Source organism: Macaca thibetana, chromosome 6 (genome assembly GCF_024542745.1).
Source record: "Macaca thibetana thibetana isolate TM-01 chromosome 6, ASM2454274v1, whole genome shotgun sequence".
NCBI lineage: Eukaryota > Metazoa > Chordata > Mammalia > Primates > Cercopithecidae > Macaca > Macaca thibetana.
The window spans coordinates 121,346,400-121,364,726 of record NC_065583.1 but is presented as its reverse complement, the minus strand read 5'-3'; the positions used below and the strand labels follow the sequence as shown (position 1 = coordinate 121,364,726).

Here is an 18,327-nt window from a genome sequence, read left to right as displayed (position 1 = left end):
AAAGTCTTCAAGAGTAAGTGAGATAATAACTTTTTCTAATTAATTCTTTAGAGGCTCTTCCTGAGAAGAATTTTGCTGGGTACACATGTCCACCAGCTCTGTCTCCCTCCTAGACACCCTCTTTTGCCCCCATTACCTTCTTTGTTGCTAACACAACAAGGTATATTAGCCCTTGAAATTAAAGATACTGCTGTCCCAGTTGTGCTTGTCTTCATCTAAATGCATGCAGTCATATTCCAAAAGACTATATATTAGTGATATCTATATAATTCACCCTTCATATCCATGAGTTCCCATGTATGGAGTGAACTAGTTGCAGACAGAAAATATTTGGGAAAAAATTTCATGTGTATTGAACATGTACAGACTTTTTTTCCTGTTTTCATTTCCTAAATAATACAGAATAATAACCACTATTTACATAGCATTTACATTGTATTAGGTATTATAAGTAATCTGTAGATAATTTAAACTATACAGGAGAATATGCATATGTGAATACCACATCATTTTATATCAAGTACTTGAGCATCTGCAGATTGTGGTGTCCATGGGAGGTGCTGGAACCAACTCCTATAGATAGTGAGGGACAATTATGTTTCTTCAGGTTTTGAAACCAACCTAATTTTGGAATGGCACCTGAAATTGATAGTAGCAGTCTTCATTACATCTTTTGAGGTATCCTAGAGATCCTCAGGCCTCAGTTTGAATGTCACCTTAGGGTTATAGGGGTGCAACAGATAGTAAGCTATCAGGCCAAGTAAGTGAGCAGCTCTAGGAAATGTATAGTGACCCTTTTCTGGCTGTGGCTTAGCTGAACATTCTTACCAGACCCCCAAATCCAGGTTGGTTCATATGAAAAAGGGTAAAAGGATCTTCTTAATGAAGGCCATTTTTAGGCCTGTTTGAATTTAGCAGCTCATATAGGAGAGGGGCATTAAATAGTGAAAGGGCAATGTCTGCAGGAATAGCACTGCCGAACAAAACAGTTAACTGGCTTTCTGGAGGACCAGAAATCATCATGGCAAGATATCATTGTTCAAATTAGTGGTCAAGAGTTGCAATCCTACTTTTGCTCTTGGCTGGCATGTGTTGAGGAAAGTTGACCTTAGCATGTGGGCTGGTGGGCCAAAAAAGAAAGTGATGCTATCTGCCTCTTTTAGAGGCCAACCTCTGCCCACTGGGAAGCATTTGTTACAGGTTTTCACAATTTCTAAATATATTTGTGTGGCCGTATAGACTTAAAAAGAGAAATGCTTAAGCTTATGTTTAATAAGAAAATGTAAAATGCAATTTGAATCTTTATTATCCTCCACTTTCATGAGATACACACGGGTTTTTGTTTGTCCTTATTCTTATACATAAAATTGCATTATCTTGCTGGCATTAAGTATTTGTAGATGAGGAATACACTATCTCACCATTTCCCTTTTTCCTCAGTTTTCTGTAAACATACGTGCACACACACACACACACGCACACACCCTGCTGAGCACTGTTTACTGTTTCTAACATTTTGCCATCTCTTGGAGCTTCTCCCTTTTCCTACCGCTACCCCAAAGAGAGAGATGTAACTATTAATCAGCTTTTATGGGAAATGGAAAATAGACTGTCTAGCCTAGCATTGTACAATAGAGTTTTCTGCAATTATGCCAATGTTCTGTAGTTTGCACTGCCCGGTACAGTAGCCATTAGTCATATGTTCCTGTTTTGCACTTGAAATGTGGCTACTATGATTGAGGAACTGAATTTCTAATTTTATTTCATGTTAATGTAAACTTAAATCGCCATATGTGACTAGTGGCTACCATATTAAATACAATAACAATTGCCAAATAATTTATAGCATCAGAAAATGTGCTGAGCAAATGTACTAATCAGTGGGATGCAACATTCTAAATACCTCTTTTCTATATTGAGCCAAATGGTACTTAGAAGTAATGCAACATCATTTTTGATAGATGTTAAGATGATCATCAAAAAAGATAAATAAAAGCCAATATCCACCTAAAGCATTTGTAATTGATTGTAGAGACCATTTTCTATTTTATGCTAGATGCTTTACATATCTACTTTACAGTTGTATCATCTATTATTTTCACAAGAATTCCAAGTTAGATATTATATTTTCCCATTTCATGTAAGGCAGGAAACTGCAGCACACCAATTTAAAATAACAAACCAATGTCACACAGCTCCACACAGTGGAGGTAAGTTTTGAACCCAGGTCAGGCTCTCCTGTGATGCATTTCACAATGAATATTTCCGACATGATCTTCCAGGGCGCTTGTGCATGCCTGCCTAGTCGTCATTTGGAAATAGGGCAGGTGTCAAGAACATGAGCCCTGGCACCACACTGCCTGTTTGAATCCTGCCTCTACTATTAACACCTGTATAAAGTTGAGCAAGTTACTTAATATCTCTGGGCCTTGATTTTCTCGTTTTAATATGCGAATATTAAAAGTACCCATCTCATTGGGTTACTGTGAGGGATTAAATAAGTTAACAGTATCTGGCACATTGTTTGAACTATACATATTTCCCATCATAATTATTTTTAATTTAAAAAACACTGCCATTTATGTTAGGATGTTGATTTGATATGATAATAAATGAAGCAGAGATATGCTTTGGGTGTGCTTCCCTATGAAATAAGAGAGATTCGAATCATTCAGATAATTCAGGAAGAAATACCCTGCTGTTCAGCTACCTTGGTGTCTCCGTCAGTAGGATTATAAAGTTTCAGAGCCCACATGCCCTGGCCAATTTCTCATCTCTTTGCTTGTCATGTTACCCTTATAGACATCCCCTTTGGTGTCTTTGATTGGTTCTGAATGCTGAGCAGTGACATGCACCAACACAGCTGGAAAGGCCTGTAAGATTTGCTGTTCTGTCTTCCAGCAGGGAATTATTGCCATGGATACCAATATCAGAGGAAGACTGGGGAGCACTCTCCACTCGCCTCCTGAGTGTCTGACATCTGTTTCTGGCAAGGCCAATAATGAGTATGCTGCTAGCTTCATATCAAATGAGGGTCTGATTCACACCTCTTTTGTTTTTGTTTTGTTTTGTTTTTATCACAGATGGCCTCTGCCCAAGATGCCAGGTATGGCCAGAAAGACTCCTCTGATCAGAACTTTGACTACATGTTCAAATTACTCATCATCGGCAATAGCAGTGTGGGGAAAACATCTTTTCTATTCCGTTATGCAGATGACTCCTTTACATCTGCATTCGTCAGCACAGTTGGGATCGATTTCAAAGTAAAAACTGTATTCAAAAATGAAAAGAGAATCAAGCTTCAGATTTGGGTAAGTGTCTTTGAACTGGCAGTGTTCTTCAGGCTGGGGTGTTGAACATATCCATGTGTAAGGGAGAAACTTTCTGCCTTGTTCTATCCCTAGGGCATCCACAAGCCTCAATTTCCAGCCTCTTTGCTGCAACACATTCTGTTTCAAAGAAAGTAGTGGTGATGCCTCTTTAAGATATGAAGGGTGAATTATTATGCCTTGTTGTCATGTGGTGCTCTATCTTGGTGGTGGTGGAAGGAAAACTTTGGCTCTGCCTTTTATGATCTGTGTAACCTTGAGAAAGTCTGTGACTCCTTCTCTGACATTTTTGTAATCTATAAAATAGGCTACGTAGATCTGGGCTTTTAGGTCACAGAGAGCAGCCTTTCCTGGGCATTTTAAAGAAAAAGATAAACAACCAAATATAGGAAAAGTGTAGGTTTAGACCCTTCATAAAGCTCCAGATAGAACTTCAAAGATGGTCTATTTATACTGTGCAAACTGTTTTCAACTCTAAGAGCTATGTTTATATATGCAAATAAAACAAATGAAATGAAATATTTATTTGAAACAGGGTCTTCACCAAGTAGAAGGTTCTCCCAAAGTTTGGAGACCATTTGGCTAGCTTTTTGCCTCTTACCCCCAGAAGATCAGAGGTAGCTTAGCCAAACTGGTGGGATAAATTTAGGAGACCAGTGAGCAAAAAACAGAGGAAAATGTATGTGGATAGCAGGTCCAAGGCAACATAAAAGATGAAGCAGCCAATTTAAAAAAATGGTTACACCAAAAAAGACTGATGTAGTAAATATTTTATGGCTATCATAATATGTACATAGGAAGAATGTTTCTACAGTAAATTTTGGCATCTTTTTCCTATTCCTTTGTACCTCTGCCACTCAAATTGATTTGCTCTGTAATCAGGCAGTTCCCAAGAGGTGTTTTCTACCTCCTTCTGAGACATTTACAACAGCTACTACCACTTGCTGCTGGTGCCAGGACTGATCAGTAGGACTGACAATAAGCCTCCCTTCATAAATATGGAAAGCTAAAAACAAAAAACAAACAAATCCCAGAGTAGAGGATTTTAACTTTTTAAAAAAAGAAAACAGCCCTTTATTTAAAAATCTGTATAAAGTGAATGACCTTTAAACATCTTAAAGGTCTTATTAAAGTAGAAATTTAAAGTAAAAATTAAAGATGCAGGTATATACACAGACAGGTACCTTCTTAGGTAGCTTACAATAGGCCGTTACTGTTTTACTTATTCTAACTCTAGAGTCTTTCAAATCTCGTTATAATTCACAGGCATGCATCACATAAGAACTTGTACAAGTAGGCCTTAGGCTGGGCATATTCCCTGCTCCATCATTCCCCAAAGGCATTTTTATTGGGAGTGTTCCTCTTCAGAAACTTGACCTCAATTAATGTAGATACCAATCTCACACTCCTCTGTATGGAGACAGAAAAAGCTTTGTCCATTGCTTCATGTATGGGTCCTGATTCATTCTCTTCCTTTTAAACTGCAGGCAACCCAATTTTTATCTGATACATTTGATATTTAGTTTTAAGAAAGGTTCCTTAATTCTCAGGGGCTTTGGTGAATGGAAAATTAAATTAATTTGGAAACTATACATCCCTTAACTCCGTGACAATGTTCTTTTTGCTAATATGAAAGAACAATCATTCCTCTGGTTGATAGCCCCACTTTTTCTTCTCTTCTTTTTGTTGTAGAGATAATTAAAAATAGTTGTTAGAATCATTTAGATAAAACATCAGCATGGTGTGTTAAGCCAGTCTTATAATTTCTGGCAAATTTTCAGTGTAGGTTTTTGACAGAAATTCTTTGTTGAGGTACAAAATTATCTAATGTAAATCAGATATATTTCAAATAATATAAATTATTTTTCACACTTAAAAATATTTTCTTTAAAGCAATGCTGGTCCCTAGCCAGTGCTAATTCACTTACCTTTTTTGGGGCATTGAAATAAGTTATTTATGTCTACATCTCACTTCTGGATGAATATAGCTCTTCTCTGGCCAACCAAAGCTCAGATCCCTGAGCTGCTTCTACTCTAATACCTCCTCATGCTGCTCAGTTTCCGTAAGTTCACGAAAAAGTCTCTGAAATGTTATTCTCTCCAAATTTGTCTCTGATCTTCCACAATCTACTAGATTCTTAAAAAAGTAAAACTCTTTAAGTCTATAGACAGTCAGGCCTGAGACCTCATTCTAGGGCCTCCATTCTCCTGCTCTGTGGATGCCCACCCTCCCATCAGGGTTCAGTCACTTGGGAATCCTTCACTTTTCCCCCCTCGTCAGTCACAATAGTAGATTAATGACCATTAATATTATTGCAATAAAAACATAATCCAATTTCTTCCTCTTTAGGTACATTAGGAGCCCCTAAGTCATATCTGATTCTAAGAGTGTGAAAATTGGTTTTACAATAGTATATATAATAGTGTATACTATTATATATACTATTGTGGTCTATTAGATTGTGAAACATTTAAAAGAAGTACAACGCAAAGATTTTATGCTTATGGAACTTGCAGTATAGTTAGAAAGGGAAATTAATACTTATTGAATAATTATGTACTTCTACAAGCAAATACCAAATTGTATAAATATGATGCATAGCTAGCATTTATTGAATACATAGCATATGTTAGGCATTATCTATGCCTTATCTCTAATTCTCACAACCAAACTTTTAATTTATTACTGTCCTATTTTACTTGATAAATTTGCATATAGGACAGTTAAATAAATTAAATAACTTGTTCAGGGTTGCACATAGTGAATGGCTAAGAGGGGATTCCAAGCTAGGTCTATCACATTCTAACACTGCTCTAATTGAGAGTCTTCTTGAATATGGTGGTGGTTGTTTTTTTTGAAGATGGCAATCTTGATTGTTGCATCTGGGATGTTGAAAATGTTTTTGAAAGAGTTCACATTGGAGGCATGCAGGAGACGAAATAATGAGGAGCGACAGTGGTATGCTTAAGTATAGGCATTCCTATAATAATTCCGGGAATCCTTGCATTATGCTATAATGTAAGTGTGCTGGAAAATATTTAGTTGTAGGTAGTTATGATTGTTTAACAACTCTCACAAATCACTTATTTGGAAATATATTTAGCACTGATGGCTTGTCATCTCATTGTGCTTTAATAACCAAGCAGTGAACTGCTCTTCCCAACTTATTGTATTTTTATGCATTTATATTATGTGTAACTAATTCATTAAAATCCACATCATCTTCATCCTAGCCTATTATACATTTCAAAGAAAAGAGGCAAAATGGTTTCACAGTATGAAAGTCATCATGGGTTAATACACTATACCATTTTCTCTACCAAGACAGGCTTCAGACATTGATTTAGTTTGGATCACTCTATTCATTTTAAACTGCTCCCAGATAGAACCGCCAAGTTAGGAAACCAAGATATAGAGAGGCTAAGTGATTTGACCTTACCTTACAGTTAGTACCAGAGCGGAGCCTAAAGTCCAGGTCTCCTGCTAGCTGGGCTAGTCTGATTTCTACTACATTATACTTCTTCTCAAGGTAAGTGTTGTATGACAAAAATTGTAATAAACCTTAACCTGGTTGTCAGTGGAATCCTCCAGCTATAGAAAAATCAAACTTGAGGCCAGTTTTCAAGTAGCATTTTTGTTTTTATTTTTATTTTTTTGAGAAGGAGTCTCACTCTCTCTCCCAGGCTGGAGTGCAGTGGTGCAATATCAGCCCACTGCAACCTCTGCCTTCCAGGTTCAAGCAATTCTCCAGCCTCAGCTTCCAGAGTAGCTGGAATTACAGGTGTGTGCCACCACACCTGGTTAATTTTGATATTTTTAGGGGAGATGAGATTTCACCATGTTGGCCAGGCTGGTCTCAAACTGCTGACCTCAAGTGATCCACCCACCTCAGTCTCCCAAAGTACTGGGATTACAGACATAAGCCACCATGCCCAGCCTCAAGTGGCATTTTTCCTACATCAGGAAGGAAGATCCTGAGTGGGAAACCTCTCTTTGTTTTCTACTTGATGGTTTGCTTTCTCGTCATGCACTGCATAGGGATTTTCTGATTCTTCAAACTGGATTAGTAGATTTGCAACAGTCCACATTCAAATAAAGCATTTTAACAAGTAACAGACACATTTATACTTCCCAAATGTGTTACACCTCCTGTCTGTGGAAGCAGGAAAGAATGGGAGGGTCAGAGTACGCAGGGTTCAGATTAGCTAGTTTGAACAATTTCAACGGGCTCTGGGACACAGGAGCGATCCCCCAGTTGCCTGGCACTTAGTACGTCCTGGAGCGGTTAGGGCAGATGGATAGTGGCCCAGAGTGTGAAAGCCCTGAAATGGAGGTGGTTGGGACTGTGTGCTCTGGATTGGTTGGTTTGCCTTTGAAAAAAGTACTCCAGTAAGTTGTTTACTATCTCTAGAAACTGGCTAATCCTGGGAGGGTCAGTCCCTCCAGAATCAGTGAGGCCCCAAATGTCAAAGCATCAGAATACAAAAAATAAAAAATCTAAAAATAAAAGACACGGTTAATACAGAGGGAAAGTTCTTGGGGCCTCAGGAGTAGTCTCTGTCACTAATTTCACTCTGACAAATGCTGTGATTCCCAAGTCTGTTACTTCAGGATTGGCACATTTTTGGGTCTCAGTATTTGGAGACCTAGTACCTTGAGTCACGAAAAGATCTGACAGATTTTCTGGCTCAACCTTCTCATTTGATGATACTACTAATAATAGCAACATTTATCAAGCCCAGTGCTGACACATAAAGTAAGCACTTTATGTTTCTATGCATTTTAAAATTTATTTTTTGCAATAACCAAATAAACCAAGGTGGTATTATTAGCTCTCTTTTATAGCAAGGTGGTATTATTAGCTGTCTTTTCTCTTAAACAGAAAACCAGAAAGACAAAGTGATTTGCCCAAGGTCGTAGTCACAAGCAGGATTCCAACCTGGGCGCTGAGTCTGAAGCCGATGTACTTGACCACATGGTAGAAGAGATCCAGGGAAGCCAAGTGATTTGTCAGAATTTTCAGATCTGATATTAAATTCCACATATTTTAATTCATAGCAAGTACTTTTTCTGTGCTGTATAATTACTCAGTATCTTTCAGTAGTTTTTATGACCTGTCCAAGATATTATTTATAGTTATAGAAAAGAACCAGTTGTTTTGCTTGGAACTTGCTATCTGGCAGCATGAGCACTTTGTGCATTATCTGTTTTGTGTTTAAAACACATAGATATGCACAGAAGGAGGGACTGGATCACATTCAACTAACTTCTTCCTGCACATTTCTGGAATGCTGGTTCCGCTGTTGGAGAATGTGCATATAAAGAAAAGGGTAGGCCGGGCGCGGTGGCTCAAGCCTGTAATCCCAGCACTTTGGGAGGCCGAGGCGGGCGGATCGCAAGGTCAGGAGATCGAGACCACAGTGAAACCCCGTCTCTACTAAAAATACAAAAAATTAGCCGGGCGCGGTGGCGGGCGCCTGTAGTCCCAGCTACTCAGGAGGCTGAGGCAGGAGAATGGCGGGAACCCGGGAGGCGGAGCTTGCAGTGAGCCGATAACGCGCCACTGCACTCCAGCCTGGGCAACAGCGTGAGACTCCGTCTCAAAAAAAAAAAAAAAAAAAAAAAAAAAAAAGGGCGTGAAAGAAGGAGTCTAAGTAAAATGGTATCAATACCTACAGGAAAATATTTCAGCCTATAATCTTTGCATTTGGTGCTCAGGTGGCCTAGTCACCCTGCCCATTGATTCCAGGATAACATTCAGGTCCTCTGGTCTATTTATAAGGAAACAACACTTTCTGCCCAGGCGAGCTTCTTAAGAAAACCACCGAAGCCAGTGACAGCTGCCAAGACCATTCTTGGTGCTGTCATTTGTATGCTCTTTTCCCCCATCACATTTCTTCTAACTTAGCATCTGCTTTTCCTGAGAGATTTAGAAAGGCAAGATTTAGTTTTACTCCTGAGAGGAAACTGATACTGTGTCTGAAATGTCAAGATGCCTGAAAACATTCACTCTGTCAGGCAGCTGAACGCAGGAGCTCCTACATCCCACTGTGTTTAACCACTCTTCTCAGCATTGACAAAATACAAAGGATGGTACAGACGTTGTTCCTGGCTTAATAGAGCTTACCAGCTACATGGGAAGATAGGAAAACGAACGTAGAAGAAAGGATCAACCTGTGGGTCAGTAACTGTGTTCTGCCACGGGGTAGAGTGGCCTCGTGGCTTGAGCAGGGACTTTGGAGTCTGGTGACCCAGGGTTCAGATGCTGCCCCTGATTCTCACTAGGGTGTGACCTCAAGCCCTGACTTCTCTGTGCTTCCATTTCCTCATTTGTGAAGTGGGGGAAAATAACACCTACCCCTGAGCTGTTAAGTATTTGCTATTGTAAATTATACTTAGTTCAAAACTAGGCACAAAACAGGCACTCACTATATGTTAGTTTTCTTCTTTTCTAAAAATAGTTTACCAAAATTCAGACTTTTGTATTCAATTAAGTAATTTAATTGAAGCCAATACTTGTTGGTGCCGACTATGTGCCAGGTACTGTGCTGGGCATTGGGCATATAATGGTAGAGCACGCCAAGGGTCTGCCATAAGGAGCCACAAAGAGATGGAATTCCACTGCTGCTATAAATGGTCCCAAAGGCCTGAGCACAGCACACCCAGGGAGGATGCCCAACACCGTCCTGGGGACTCTGGAAGGTTTCCTGGGTGTATCTATATCTGAGCTGAGAACTGACAAATGGAAAAGAATCATTTGTTCATTCACTCACTCACTCACTCACTCACTCACTCTCTCACTATTTACTGAGTTTTTACTATGTGCCAGATACCATGGAGGAATTAAGGATTGAAAGTAAACATACACAGGAAATACAGAGTGTGGTAAGTGCTGTGGAGAACTAAGCAGAGCCCTCTGATAAATGGAAAACAACAGGCTGGGCGCGGTGTCTCACGCCTGTAATCCCAACACTTTGGGAGGCCGAGGCGGGCAGATCAGGAGGTCAGGAGATTGAGACCATCCTGGCTAACACGGTGAAACCCCGTCTCTACTAAAAAAAGAAACACAAAAATTTAGCCGGGCGTGGTTGTGGGCGCCTGTAGTCCCAGCTGCTCCGGAGGCTGAGGCAGGAGAATGGCGTGAACCCAGGAGGCGGAGCTTGCAGTGAGCCGAGATCGCGCCACTGCACTCCAGCCTGGGCGACAGAGCAAGACTCTGTCTCAAAAACAAACAAACAAACAAACAAAAAACAACAATGGGAAGGGGAAGCCTATTTTAGGTGATCAGTGCGGATTGATACAAGACGCTAACTGAGCTAACAAAGCCTGATTTTCTTCCCATTTTGCCCCTATTTGAGCAGAGGTGGATTAATACTGTTGGGTTTGAAGCTTTTACAGTTTGCCAGTCCTCTTTAAGGAAAAAGATACACAATGTCTTCCTTATGAAGAAGTGACAGAAAGCAGGTGACCATACAAACACATTGCTAAAGCCCACTTGGAAGGTACCCAAAGCCTAATCTTTAATCAGTTTCACGGAAATCCACCTCTACTTCTGTAGAAAATTTACCTGTGTGTCTATAGGGACTGAAAGACACATGTGGGAGATGGGAAACATTGACAACAACTAGAACCAAAGAGCAATGTATAGTGAAACATGCAGGCAAAGGTGTGTCAAGACAGTGGGATAAAGAAGAGGCATTGGGGCAGGGGACCTGGATTTGAGACCTCTCTGTGGAACCTTGGGACAAATGACTTCACCTTTCTGGGAAGCAGTTATCTGATCTGTCAAATGAAGAGTATCCACTCAACTGAAAAAAAAAAAAAAAAAAAAACCCAACCCCTAACTGGCTTTCAGTGATCCCTAATATGCCAGGTACAACTGTGTGTAGTAAGTTTTGTAATCCTCACAAAAACCCTGTGAGATAGACGCTGTTCTTGTCTTTAGTTTACAGATGAGTAAACTGAGGCACAGAGTGTGTGAATACCTTGCCCAGGGTCACATAGACAAGAAGTGGCTAGCAGATCCGAGTGTGTACCACCCAGCTTTGGAGCTTTTTCTCTTAATCCGTTCTGCTGTACCCTTTCTCTATAAGTACAACATGAGTAATTGCTCTCGAGCAGCCACTGTGCCTATTTTATTTGTAATGCTCGAAATTTTATTTTTAACCTCGAAATGTTGGTATTAATATTGCTCTTTATAAGGTAAGAGGAAACCAAGACTCAGAGTGTTTAAATAATTCCCCCTGGTCACATAACTCTTTCTACTGCTTATAGAGTAACTTCAAACCTTGTAACTGATTAAAATAAGAAATCAAATGGTAGCCAACAATCAATAGAGGAAAAAGTTTTTTCCAGGAATATATCAGGTACAAATGGACAAATCATGACATTATATTCCATCCAGATTGATCTCTTTCGTGATCCTCTAGTCAGCCCAATTCCTACAGGACTTCTATCCCAAGACTGCTAAGCAGCTCTCAAAGCTTCTAAAAGTTCAAATACCGGCCGAGCATGGTGGCTTATGCCTGTAATCCCAGCACTCTTGGAGGCTGAGGCGGGTGGATCACGAGGTCAGGAGTTTGAGACCAGCTTGACCAACATGGGGAAACCCCATCTCTACTAAAAATATAAAAATTAGCCGGGTGTGGTGGTGTACGCCTGTAATCTCAGCTACTCCGGAGGCTGAGACAGGAGAATTGCTTGAACCTGGGAGGTGGAGGTTGCAGTGAGCCGAGATCACGCCATTGCCCTCCAGCCTGGGTGACAGAGTGAGACTCTGTCTCAAAAAAAAAAAATTGGAATACCATAGTTTTGGTAGCAGAGAACGGCAGTTCTGTATAACTGAAGTTTCAGATAAGTAAAGCTTCAAATAGTGAGAACTTGAAACAAATTAAATCTTGTAATGAAAATTTTTTTTTTTTTTTTTTTTTTTTTTTTGAGACGGAGTCTCGCTCTGTAGCCCAGGCTGGAGTGCTGTTGTGGCCGGATCTCAGCTCACTGCAAGCTCCGCCTCCCGGGTTCCCGCCATTCTCCTGCCTCAGCCTCCCGAGTAACTGGGACTACAGGCGCCCGCCACCTCGCCCGGCTAGTTTTTTGTATTTTTTAGTAGAGACAGGGTTTCACCATGTTAGCCAGGATGGTCTCGATTTCCTGACCTCGTGATCCGCCCGTCTCGGCCTCCCAAAGTGCTGGGATTACAGGCTTGAGCCACCGCGCCCGGCTGAAAATTCTTTCAATATGTGCTGCACATTTGTTTATCATAGGGGAAAAAAAGAACATGAAAGGTATGCCAACTTGACGCTCAGGATTATCAGTATCTGATGATGTTTTCTGTATACTTAGTTCCACTTAGTATGTTTTCTTTTCTTTCTTCAGTGTCAAACTGTCCCTCTTCATGTTTCTAGCTGCTTTCCTTTCTCATTCTAATTTTTTACTTTCATTATTTCTTTTTCCTTATAAACCATGTTCATTGTCATTTGTTAGCCAAGTTGAGAGGAAAGTGGCTCAATATGTAGGTATGAAGATCTTTTAAATTAGTATGCATGAGGTTTGTAGTAAGGGCACTGGGGAGATTTAATTTAATCTCATAGAAGCCTCCCTTTGCACTGTTTTGTAATCTTCATAAATTTACCAACCAAAATGTTTAACCTGCCTAAACACTTTGGTGTTACTTTTATATTAGGCCTACTCTAGACTTACTTGGTTCTAAATCCCCTTAAGACAAAAATATCACACAGTAGTTTTGTGATCAAGAATGGGCTCCAAAGCCAGGCCGTCTGAGTTCAAATTATGGCTGTAAGATATATGGATATTATGACCTTGGGCAAGTTAATTAACTTCTCCATGAAAGTGTTTTCATCTGTAAACTGGGGACAATAATAATACTTTGCTTATAGTTTTACTGTAAGTTGAAATAAAATGATATTTACCAAGTTCTTAGCACAATACCTGGCATATAGTAAGTACTTAAGAAACAAATCATTATTATTTCTCTCAACAGCCTTTATTTTATGGGCCAAACCTACTTAACGCCATACTTTCTGCAACAGCAAGTAGTAGTACTTTTCTTGGTAAATAAATTGCCAGTTTGCAGGCAGGTATTTATATGAACTTCAATTTTGGTGTCCTGAAGTAATGATATATACAAGCATATTGACAAGGTGGCATATTTTCTGGACACCTGGATTCCTCTCACCAACCAGTGGTAAATTTTAACATGCTGGTGTTTTGGAGCCGTCTGTGCATCTAAACAGAGTCATCAACTGCACAGGAAAGGCAAACCAATACAGCTTATTTATTAAATGCTCATAAAATTGATGCCCTGGCTTAGAGCAAAACAATTATAAATCATTGGATCCACAGAGAGCTGTAATTCACATACTGGGATATGATTTCCTCAGGATATTGCCTAGTGATGTCAGCAGCTTCTAGTCTAAGATGTGAGCTGTGTGCACTCCACCAGGTCACCTGTAGTTATTTTTCTATTGATTCATTTACAGTTATACTGAACTGACCAGTTGTTCTGGCATTAAACACAGCTTAAATTCAGTGCAAATTAAGCATTTAATTACCCCATATTAATTTTTCAAGCCAGACTTAAGAAAAAAGTACAGCATTTTCCTAGTTGGATAGTACTTATTTTCAGTAGTAGGCGTATTCTTCTTTTTCCTTTTGCTTTTCCTTTCCTAACACTAATTTTGCTAGTACTGAACATTGCCACTGTGGCAGCTGAACAGCGAGATAAGAGATAGCAAATGTGAGCATCACTTGATACAAATCACTTTGCTGAAGGGGCTGATGCATATGAAGAGAGGGAAAGCAAGGTCTCCATCTTGTTTTACAATCTCTGGAAGCAACTAAATCATTTAAAAATGTTTACAAAGCACTGGGGCCAGGTGCAGTGGCTCACTCATGTAATCCTAGCACTCTGGGAAGCTGAGGCGGGTCAGGAGATTGAGACCATCCTGGCTAACACGGTGAAACCCTGTCACTACTAAAAATGCAAAAATTTAGCTGGGCCTGGTGGCAGGTGCCTATAGTCCCATCTACTTGGGAGGCTGAGGCAGGAGAATCCTTGAACCTGGGAGGCAGGGATTGCAGTGAGCTGAGAGCATACCACTGCCCTCCAGCCTGGGCAACGAAGCGAGACTCCGTCTCAAAAAAAAAAAAAAAAAAAAAAAAGTTTACAAAGCATCATGTGAAAAACAATAGATAAACAATAGAAAAGTACAAAGAAGACATAAAATAAAAAAAGAATTGAAGTAGGTAAAGTATGAGACAGGGTTCTGGAGAGAAACAGAGGATAATTTTAGGGAGTTTAATGATTTTACAAAGATGTGTGCAGGGCTTCGGGAAGTAATAAAGGAAGATGCAGACTCCAGAGCTATCATCAGAGAGTCATTACTATCCCCTTGGACTGAAGGGAACAGAGAAAGAGCAGTTAGGAAAGAACTGTAGCTGTAGTAATAGGAGAAGGACATTACATTAGAGCCTTGGCCTTTTAGAACACAGCCGCTGCCAATCAGCAGCTCATCACGGAAGGGGCCGCAGATGCCTTGGACCTCTCATTCGTCCCACCTTCTGATGTTTTGCCTGTACCTCCCATGGGCTGAACGCACCTTGAGGTTAGTGGAACAGGGTAGCAACTGCTCTGTTTTAGCGGTTCACAAAAGTTAGTTTCCAGGAGCACAGGGTAGGGTGAGATTTGGTAAGGAGTGGATCTGGAAGGCAAAGAAACATATCCAGCACAACAAAGAAGGGCTGGGATTCAGAGGGGGCCTTCCGCCTTGCCAGGCTGAGCGCACCCCCTGCTGCATGAGCAAGGTTCCCACACAACAACAGCCGACCCACACTGGCCTCTGACAAACATGTTTCCCCCAAAAGAGCAAGTCAATGTGTTTTTTATAAAGGGCTGGGCGTGGTGGCTTATGCCTGTAATCCTAGCACTTTGGGAGGTGGAGATGAGAGCATTACTTTGAGTCCCCAGGAGCTCAAGACCAACCTGGGAAACAGTGAGACCCCCCACCTCAAAAAAAAAAAAAAAAAAAAAAAAAAAAAAAAAGGCCAAAAAAAGTGAAAGTTTTTTAATTTTAAGAAAATACTTGAAAATAATATTACTTATTATAATTAAATTCTTCTTGCTGTTTTGGTAATCCGGTGGATGGTAGATTTTTTAAAACTTTTTTTGTTGGAGATGGCAATCCTCTGTCAATTACCCATTTGTATTTATTTATTAACATTATTTTGGTTTTGGAAGCCCAAATATCTGGGACTCAGTGATGTGGAGAGTGGTATAGACCCCCGTGGGCTATGTATAACTGGACAGTATAAAGGACGCAGCTAGAGAGCCAGGCAGGGGCTGTATTTTAGTCAAACAACTCCTGGTGCAGCTTAAGGCACCAGACATTTATGAATGACTGCAGTGTGTTACACAAAGTGCTAGGCCATGGAGGAGAGGGAGCCAAGAGTTTTTAAGCTTCCTATCTTCTAATAACTTATTAAATAATGACATAGAAACAGGCGTCAAAATAAACAGAAGACCAGCCAAATTAGAACAGGCTTAGCTATAGCCATCACTTGCATTTTGGCAGAGACCCAAAGGCAAGCAGACGAGTGGGAAAGCTTTACAGTGGAAAAAAGGGGAGCCTTCATATATGCCCTGGTTGCAGGCTGTTAGCATGGGTAAACTGTAGGCATGCTAACAAGAAGTGAGGCATCCTATGGGATTGGCTGGTGGTGCATATTTTGCTTTCTTTGATTGATCCTAAATTGGAAGCAGGGACAAAAATTGGGGAAGCTGTCAGTTATCAATCAAGTCCTGGCCCTTTTGGGAAAATTGTTACAAAAGTTTTTGCTAAGCCTCCAGGATTGTCACTAATTAGAGCAGTGTGGCTTCCCGCAAGTCTGACTTCTAGCAGTCTGGCTTTCCTGGTGTTTATTGTAGATAAGGAGGTTGGTTTCATGGGAAGGTTGCTGCAGGTTGTGTGTCAAAGTTCTGCTTTTACATGTGGACTGGGTGTTGTCTATTTGTGCATTCAGTCTCACAAATACACCTAACTCAGAACCAACTTTAATAAGAGCAGCAAGAGAGACAGCACAAGAAAAAGTAAAGGGTTTTGGGTGTCTGATAGTTTGGCTCTAGGCAAATTATTAAACTCTGTAATGCATTGGTTTTAATTTTCTATAAATTAAGGATAATAATACTTGCCTTGTAGGCAAAATATATTTGGCTTGTAGGGCTGTTTTAAGGAGTAACCTAATGTGTGTATTGTGCCTCTTATGGTGTTCTCGTATTTTTTAACTCATTTCACCCTTAAAAATTATTGAGGTCACCAGTGACCTTGTTTGTATGTGGGTTATAGCTATTGATATTTAAAGTATTATAAATTAAAATGAAGAAAATTAAACATATGTATTTTCATTTTAAAATAACAATAAGCCCATTGTATGTACACATAAAGAGCATATTTTAATGAAAAATAATTACATGTTGAAAGACAATACAGTTAGTGAGAAAAGTGGCATTTAAAAAAAAATCTCATTATATCTGGCTTAATAAAGGACAGCTGATTTTTCGTGTCTGTTTCCTTATTCAACCTGTTGCTTTATCACACATCATGTAAGCTCTGGAAGACTCCACTGTACACTCATGGGAGAAAGACAATGAAAAAGGCAAATACAAACTTAGTATTATTGTGAGAGTAGTTTTCAATTCAGAGACCCTCTGAAAGACTTTAGGAAACTTCAGACCACATTTTCAATACCACTGCTCTAGACCATAGAAGGCACTCATATAAATCATTAATAATATTAGCAGAAGACTACAGCAATGTTGGCATATATCGCAAGGGGCACTTCTTTACAGAGGTCCATCTTGATAAAGAGGCCTTGTTGTTGTCAGTGATTGGAAAACCCCCCTATGCTGGCAGATTAAACGCAGGAGATCGTTTGACAATAGGTGACTTTCCTGGAAGCCAGGTCTGAGGCTGAGGACAAAGAGTGAAGGTCTTGCCAATGAAGACTAAACCAGAAAGAAGTTTTTATTTTTCAGCAGTATCTGAGTGAGAGAATGAGTAAATGAAAACACAAATACATACCTTTTATACCAGCTATTTTCAACAGTATGGTAACAGCAAGTGCAAAGGACTGGAAAATAGCTCCTATGGCACCACCTCACTGCTCAAATCTGGCTCACTGGAGCAACAGTCTTCCCATTTCTGAGAAGAGAGGCAGGTGACAAATATGATGAATCCTCCTTCCTCCATCCTCCATTTGCTTTACAAACTGGGCAACTGAGTGGGGAAGCCATTGGGTTTTCTGGCAAAATTCTGAAAAAGGGATTATAGCTGGTGAAAACAAGCTCTTGGAATCTGAAATCCGAGTCTTTCAAAGTTTATCAGAAGCTAAATGTTCAGTTACATGAAGTTATGCATGACTGATAGGCTCATGTCTCAAATATGTAATGGTATTTGCATTTTAAAGTAGTAGTTTGTGAAGCAAAGGAATGAATGAGCTTTCAGCAATAAGTTGAATGGTGGGCCATCTTCCCTGGACTCTTCAGATTAGAGTCCCTGTATGAAGACTGACTCAGACTCACAAGGTATATTATTGACACTTTACTGTAATTGAGGGGGAGAAATGGACTGATATAAATTATTTCATTTTAATTAAACAATAGATCTGTCCTCCTACTATAAGAAAGGAAAAAGATAATAGTTTTGTTTTTGAGGGTTTTTCCTCTCTTCAAATTTTGCAAAGCAATTAACCTTCAGGTTAAGACAAAACTCAGAATATTTTATCTCTACCACTTAATTTGTCACAAATTTACAGTCAATTGAAAATATAATAAAACCGAGAACTGAAAGCATTTTTCTTACTTTGCTGTATGGCTAGCTTCTGCAAATGCTGTAGCAAGGTCTGTACATGTGATTTTGAGAATGAAATTCTAAATTAAGTTTTGTAATGACATAAAGACTGAAAGCAGAGATTAAAGGAGAG

General features: G+C 39.7%; 1 protein-coding gene across 2 annotated transcripts in view; it reads left to right on the top strand.

The window, feature by feature from the left end:
• RAB3C (RAB3C, member RAS oncogene family) overlaps window positions 1-18,327 on the top strand; it is a 294,161-nt gene that overhangs the window by 31,999 nt on the left and 243,835 nt on the right. For both annotated transcript variants that reach the window (XM_050795510.1, XM_050795509.1), the window contains exon 2: window positions 3,084-3,311. In XM_050795510.1, the coding sequence (XP_050651467.1) occupies window positions 3,084-3,311 (228 nt within the window). The remainder of the gene's footprint in view (window positions 1-3,083; window positions 3,312-18,327) is intronic.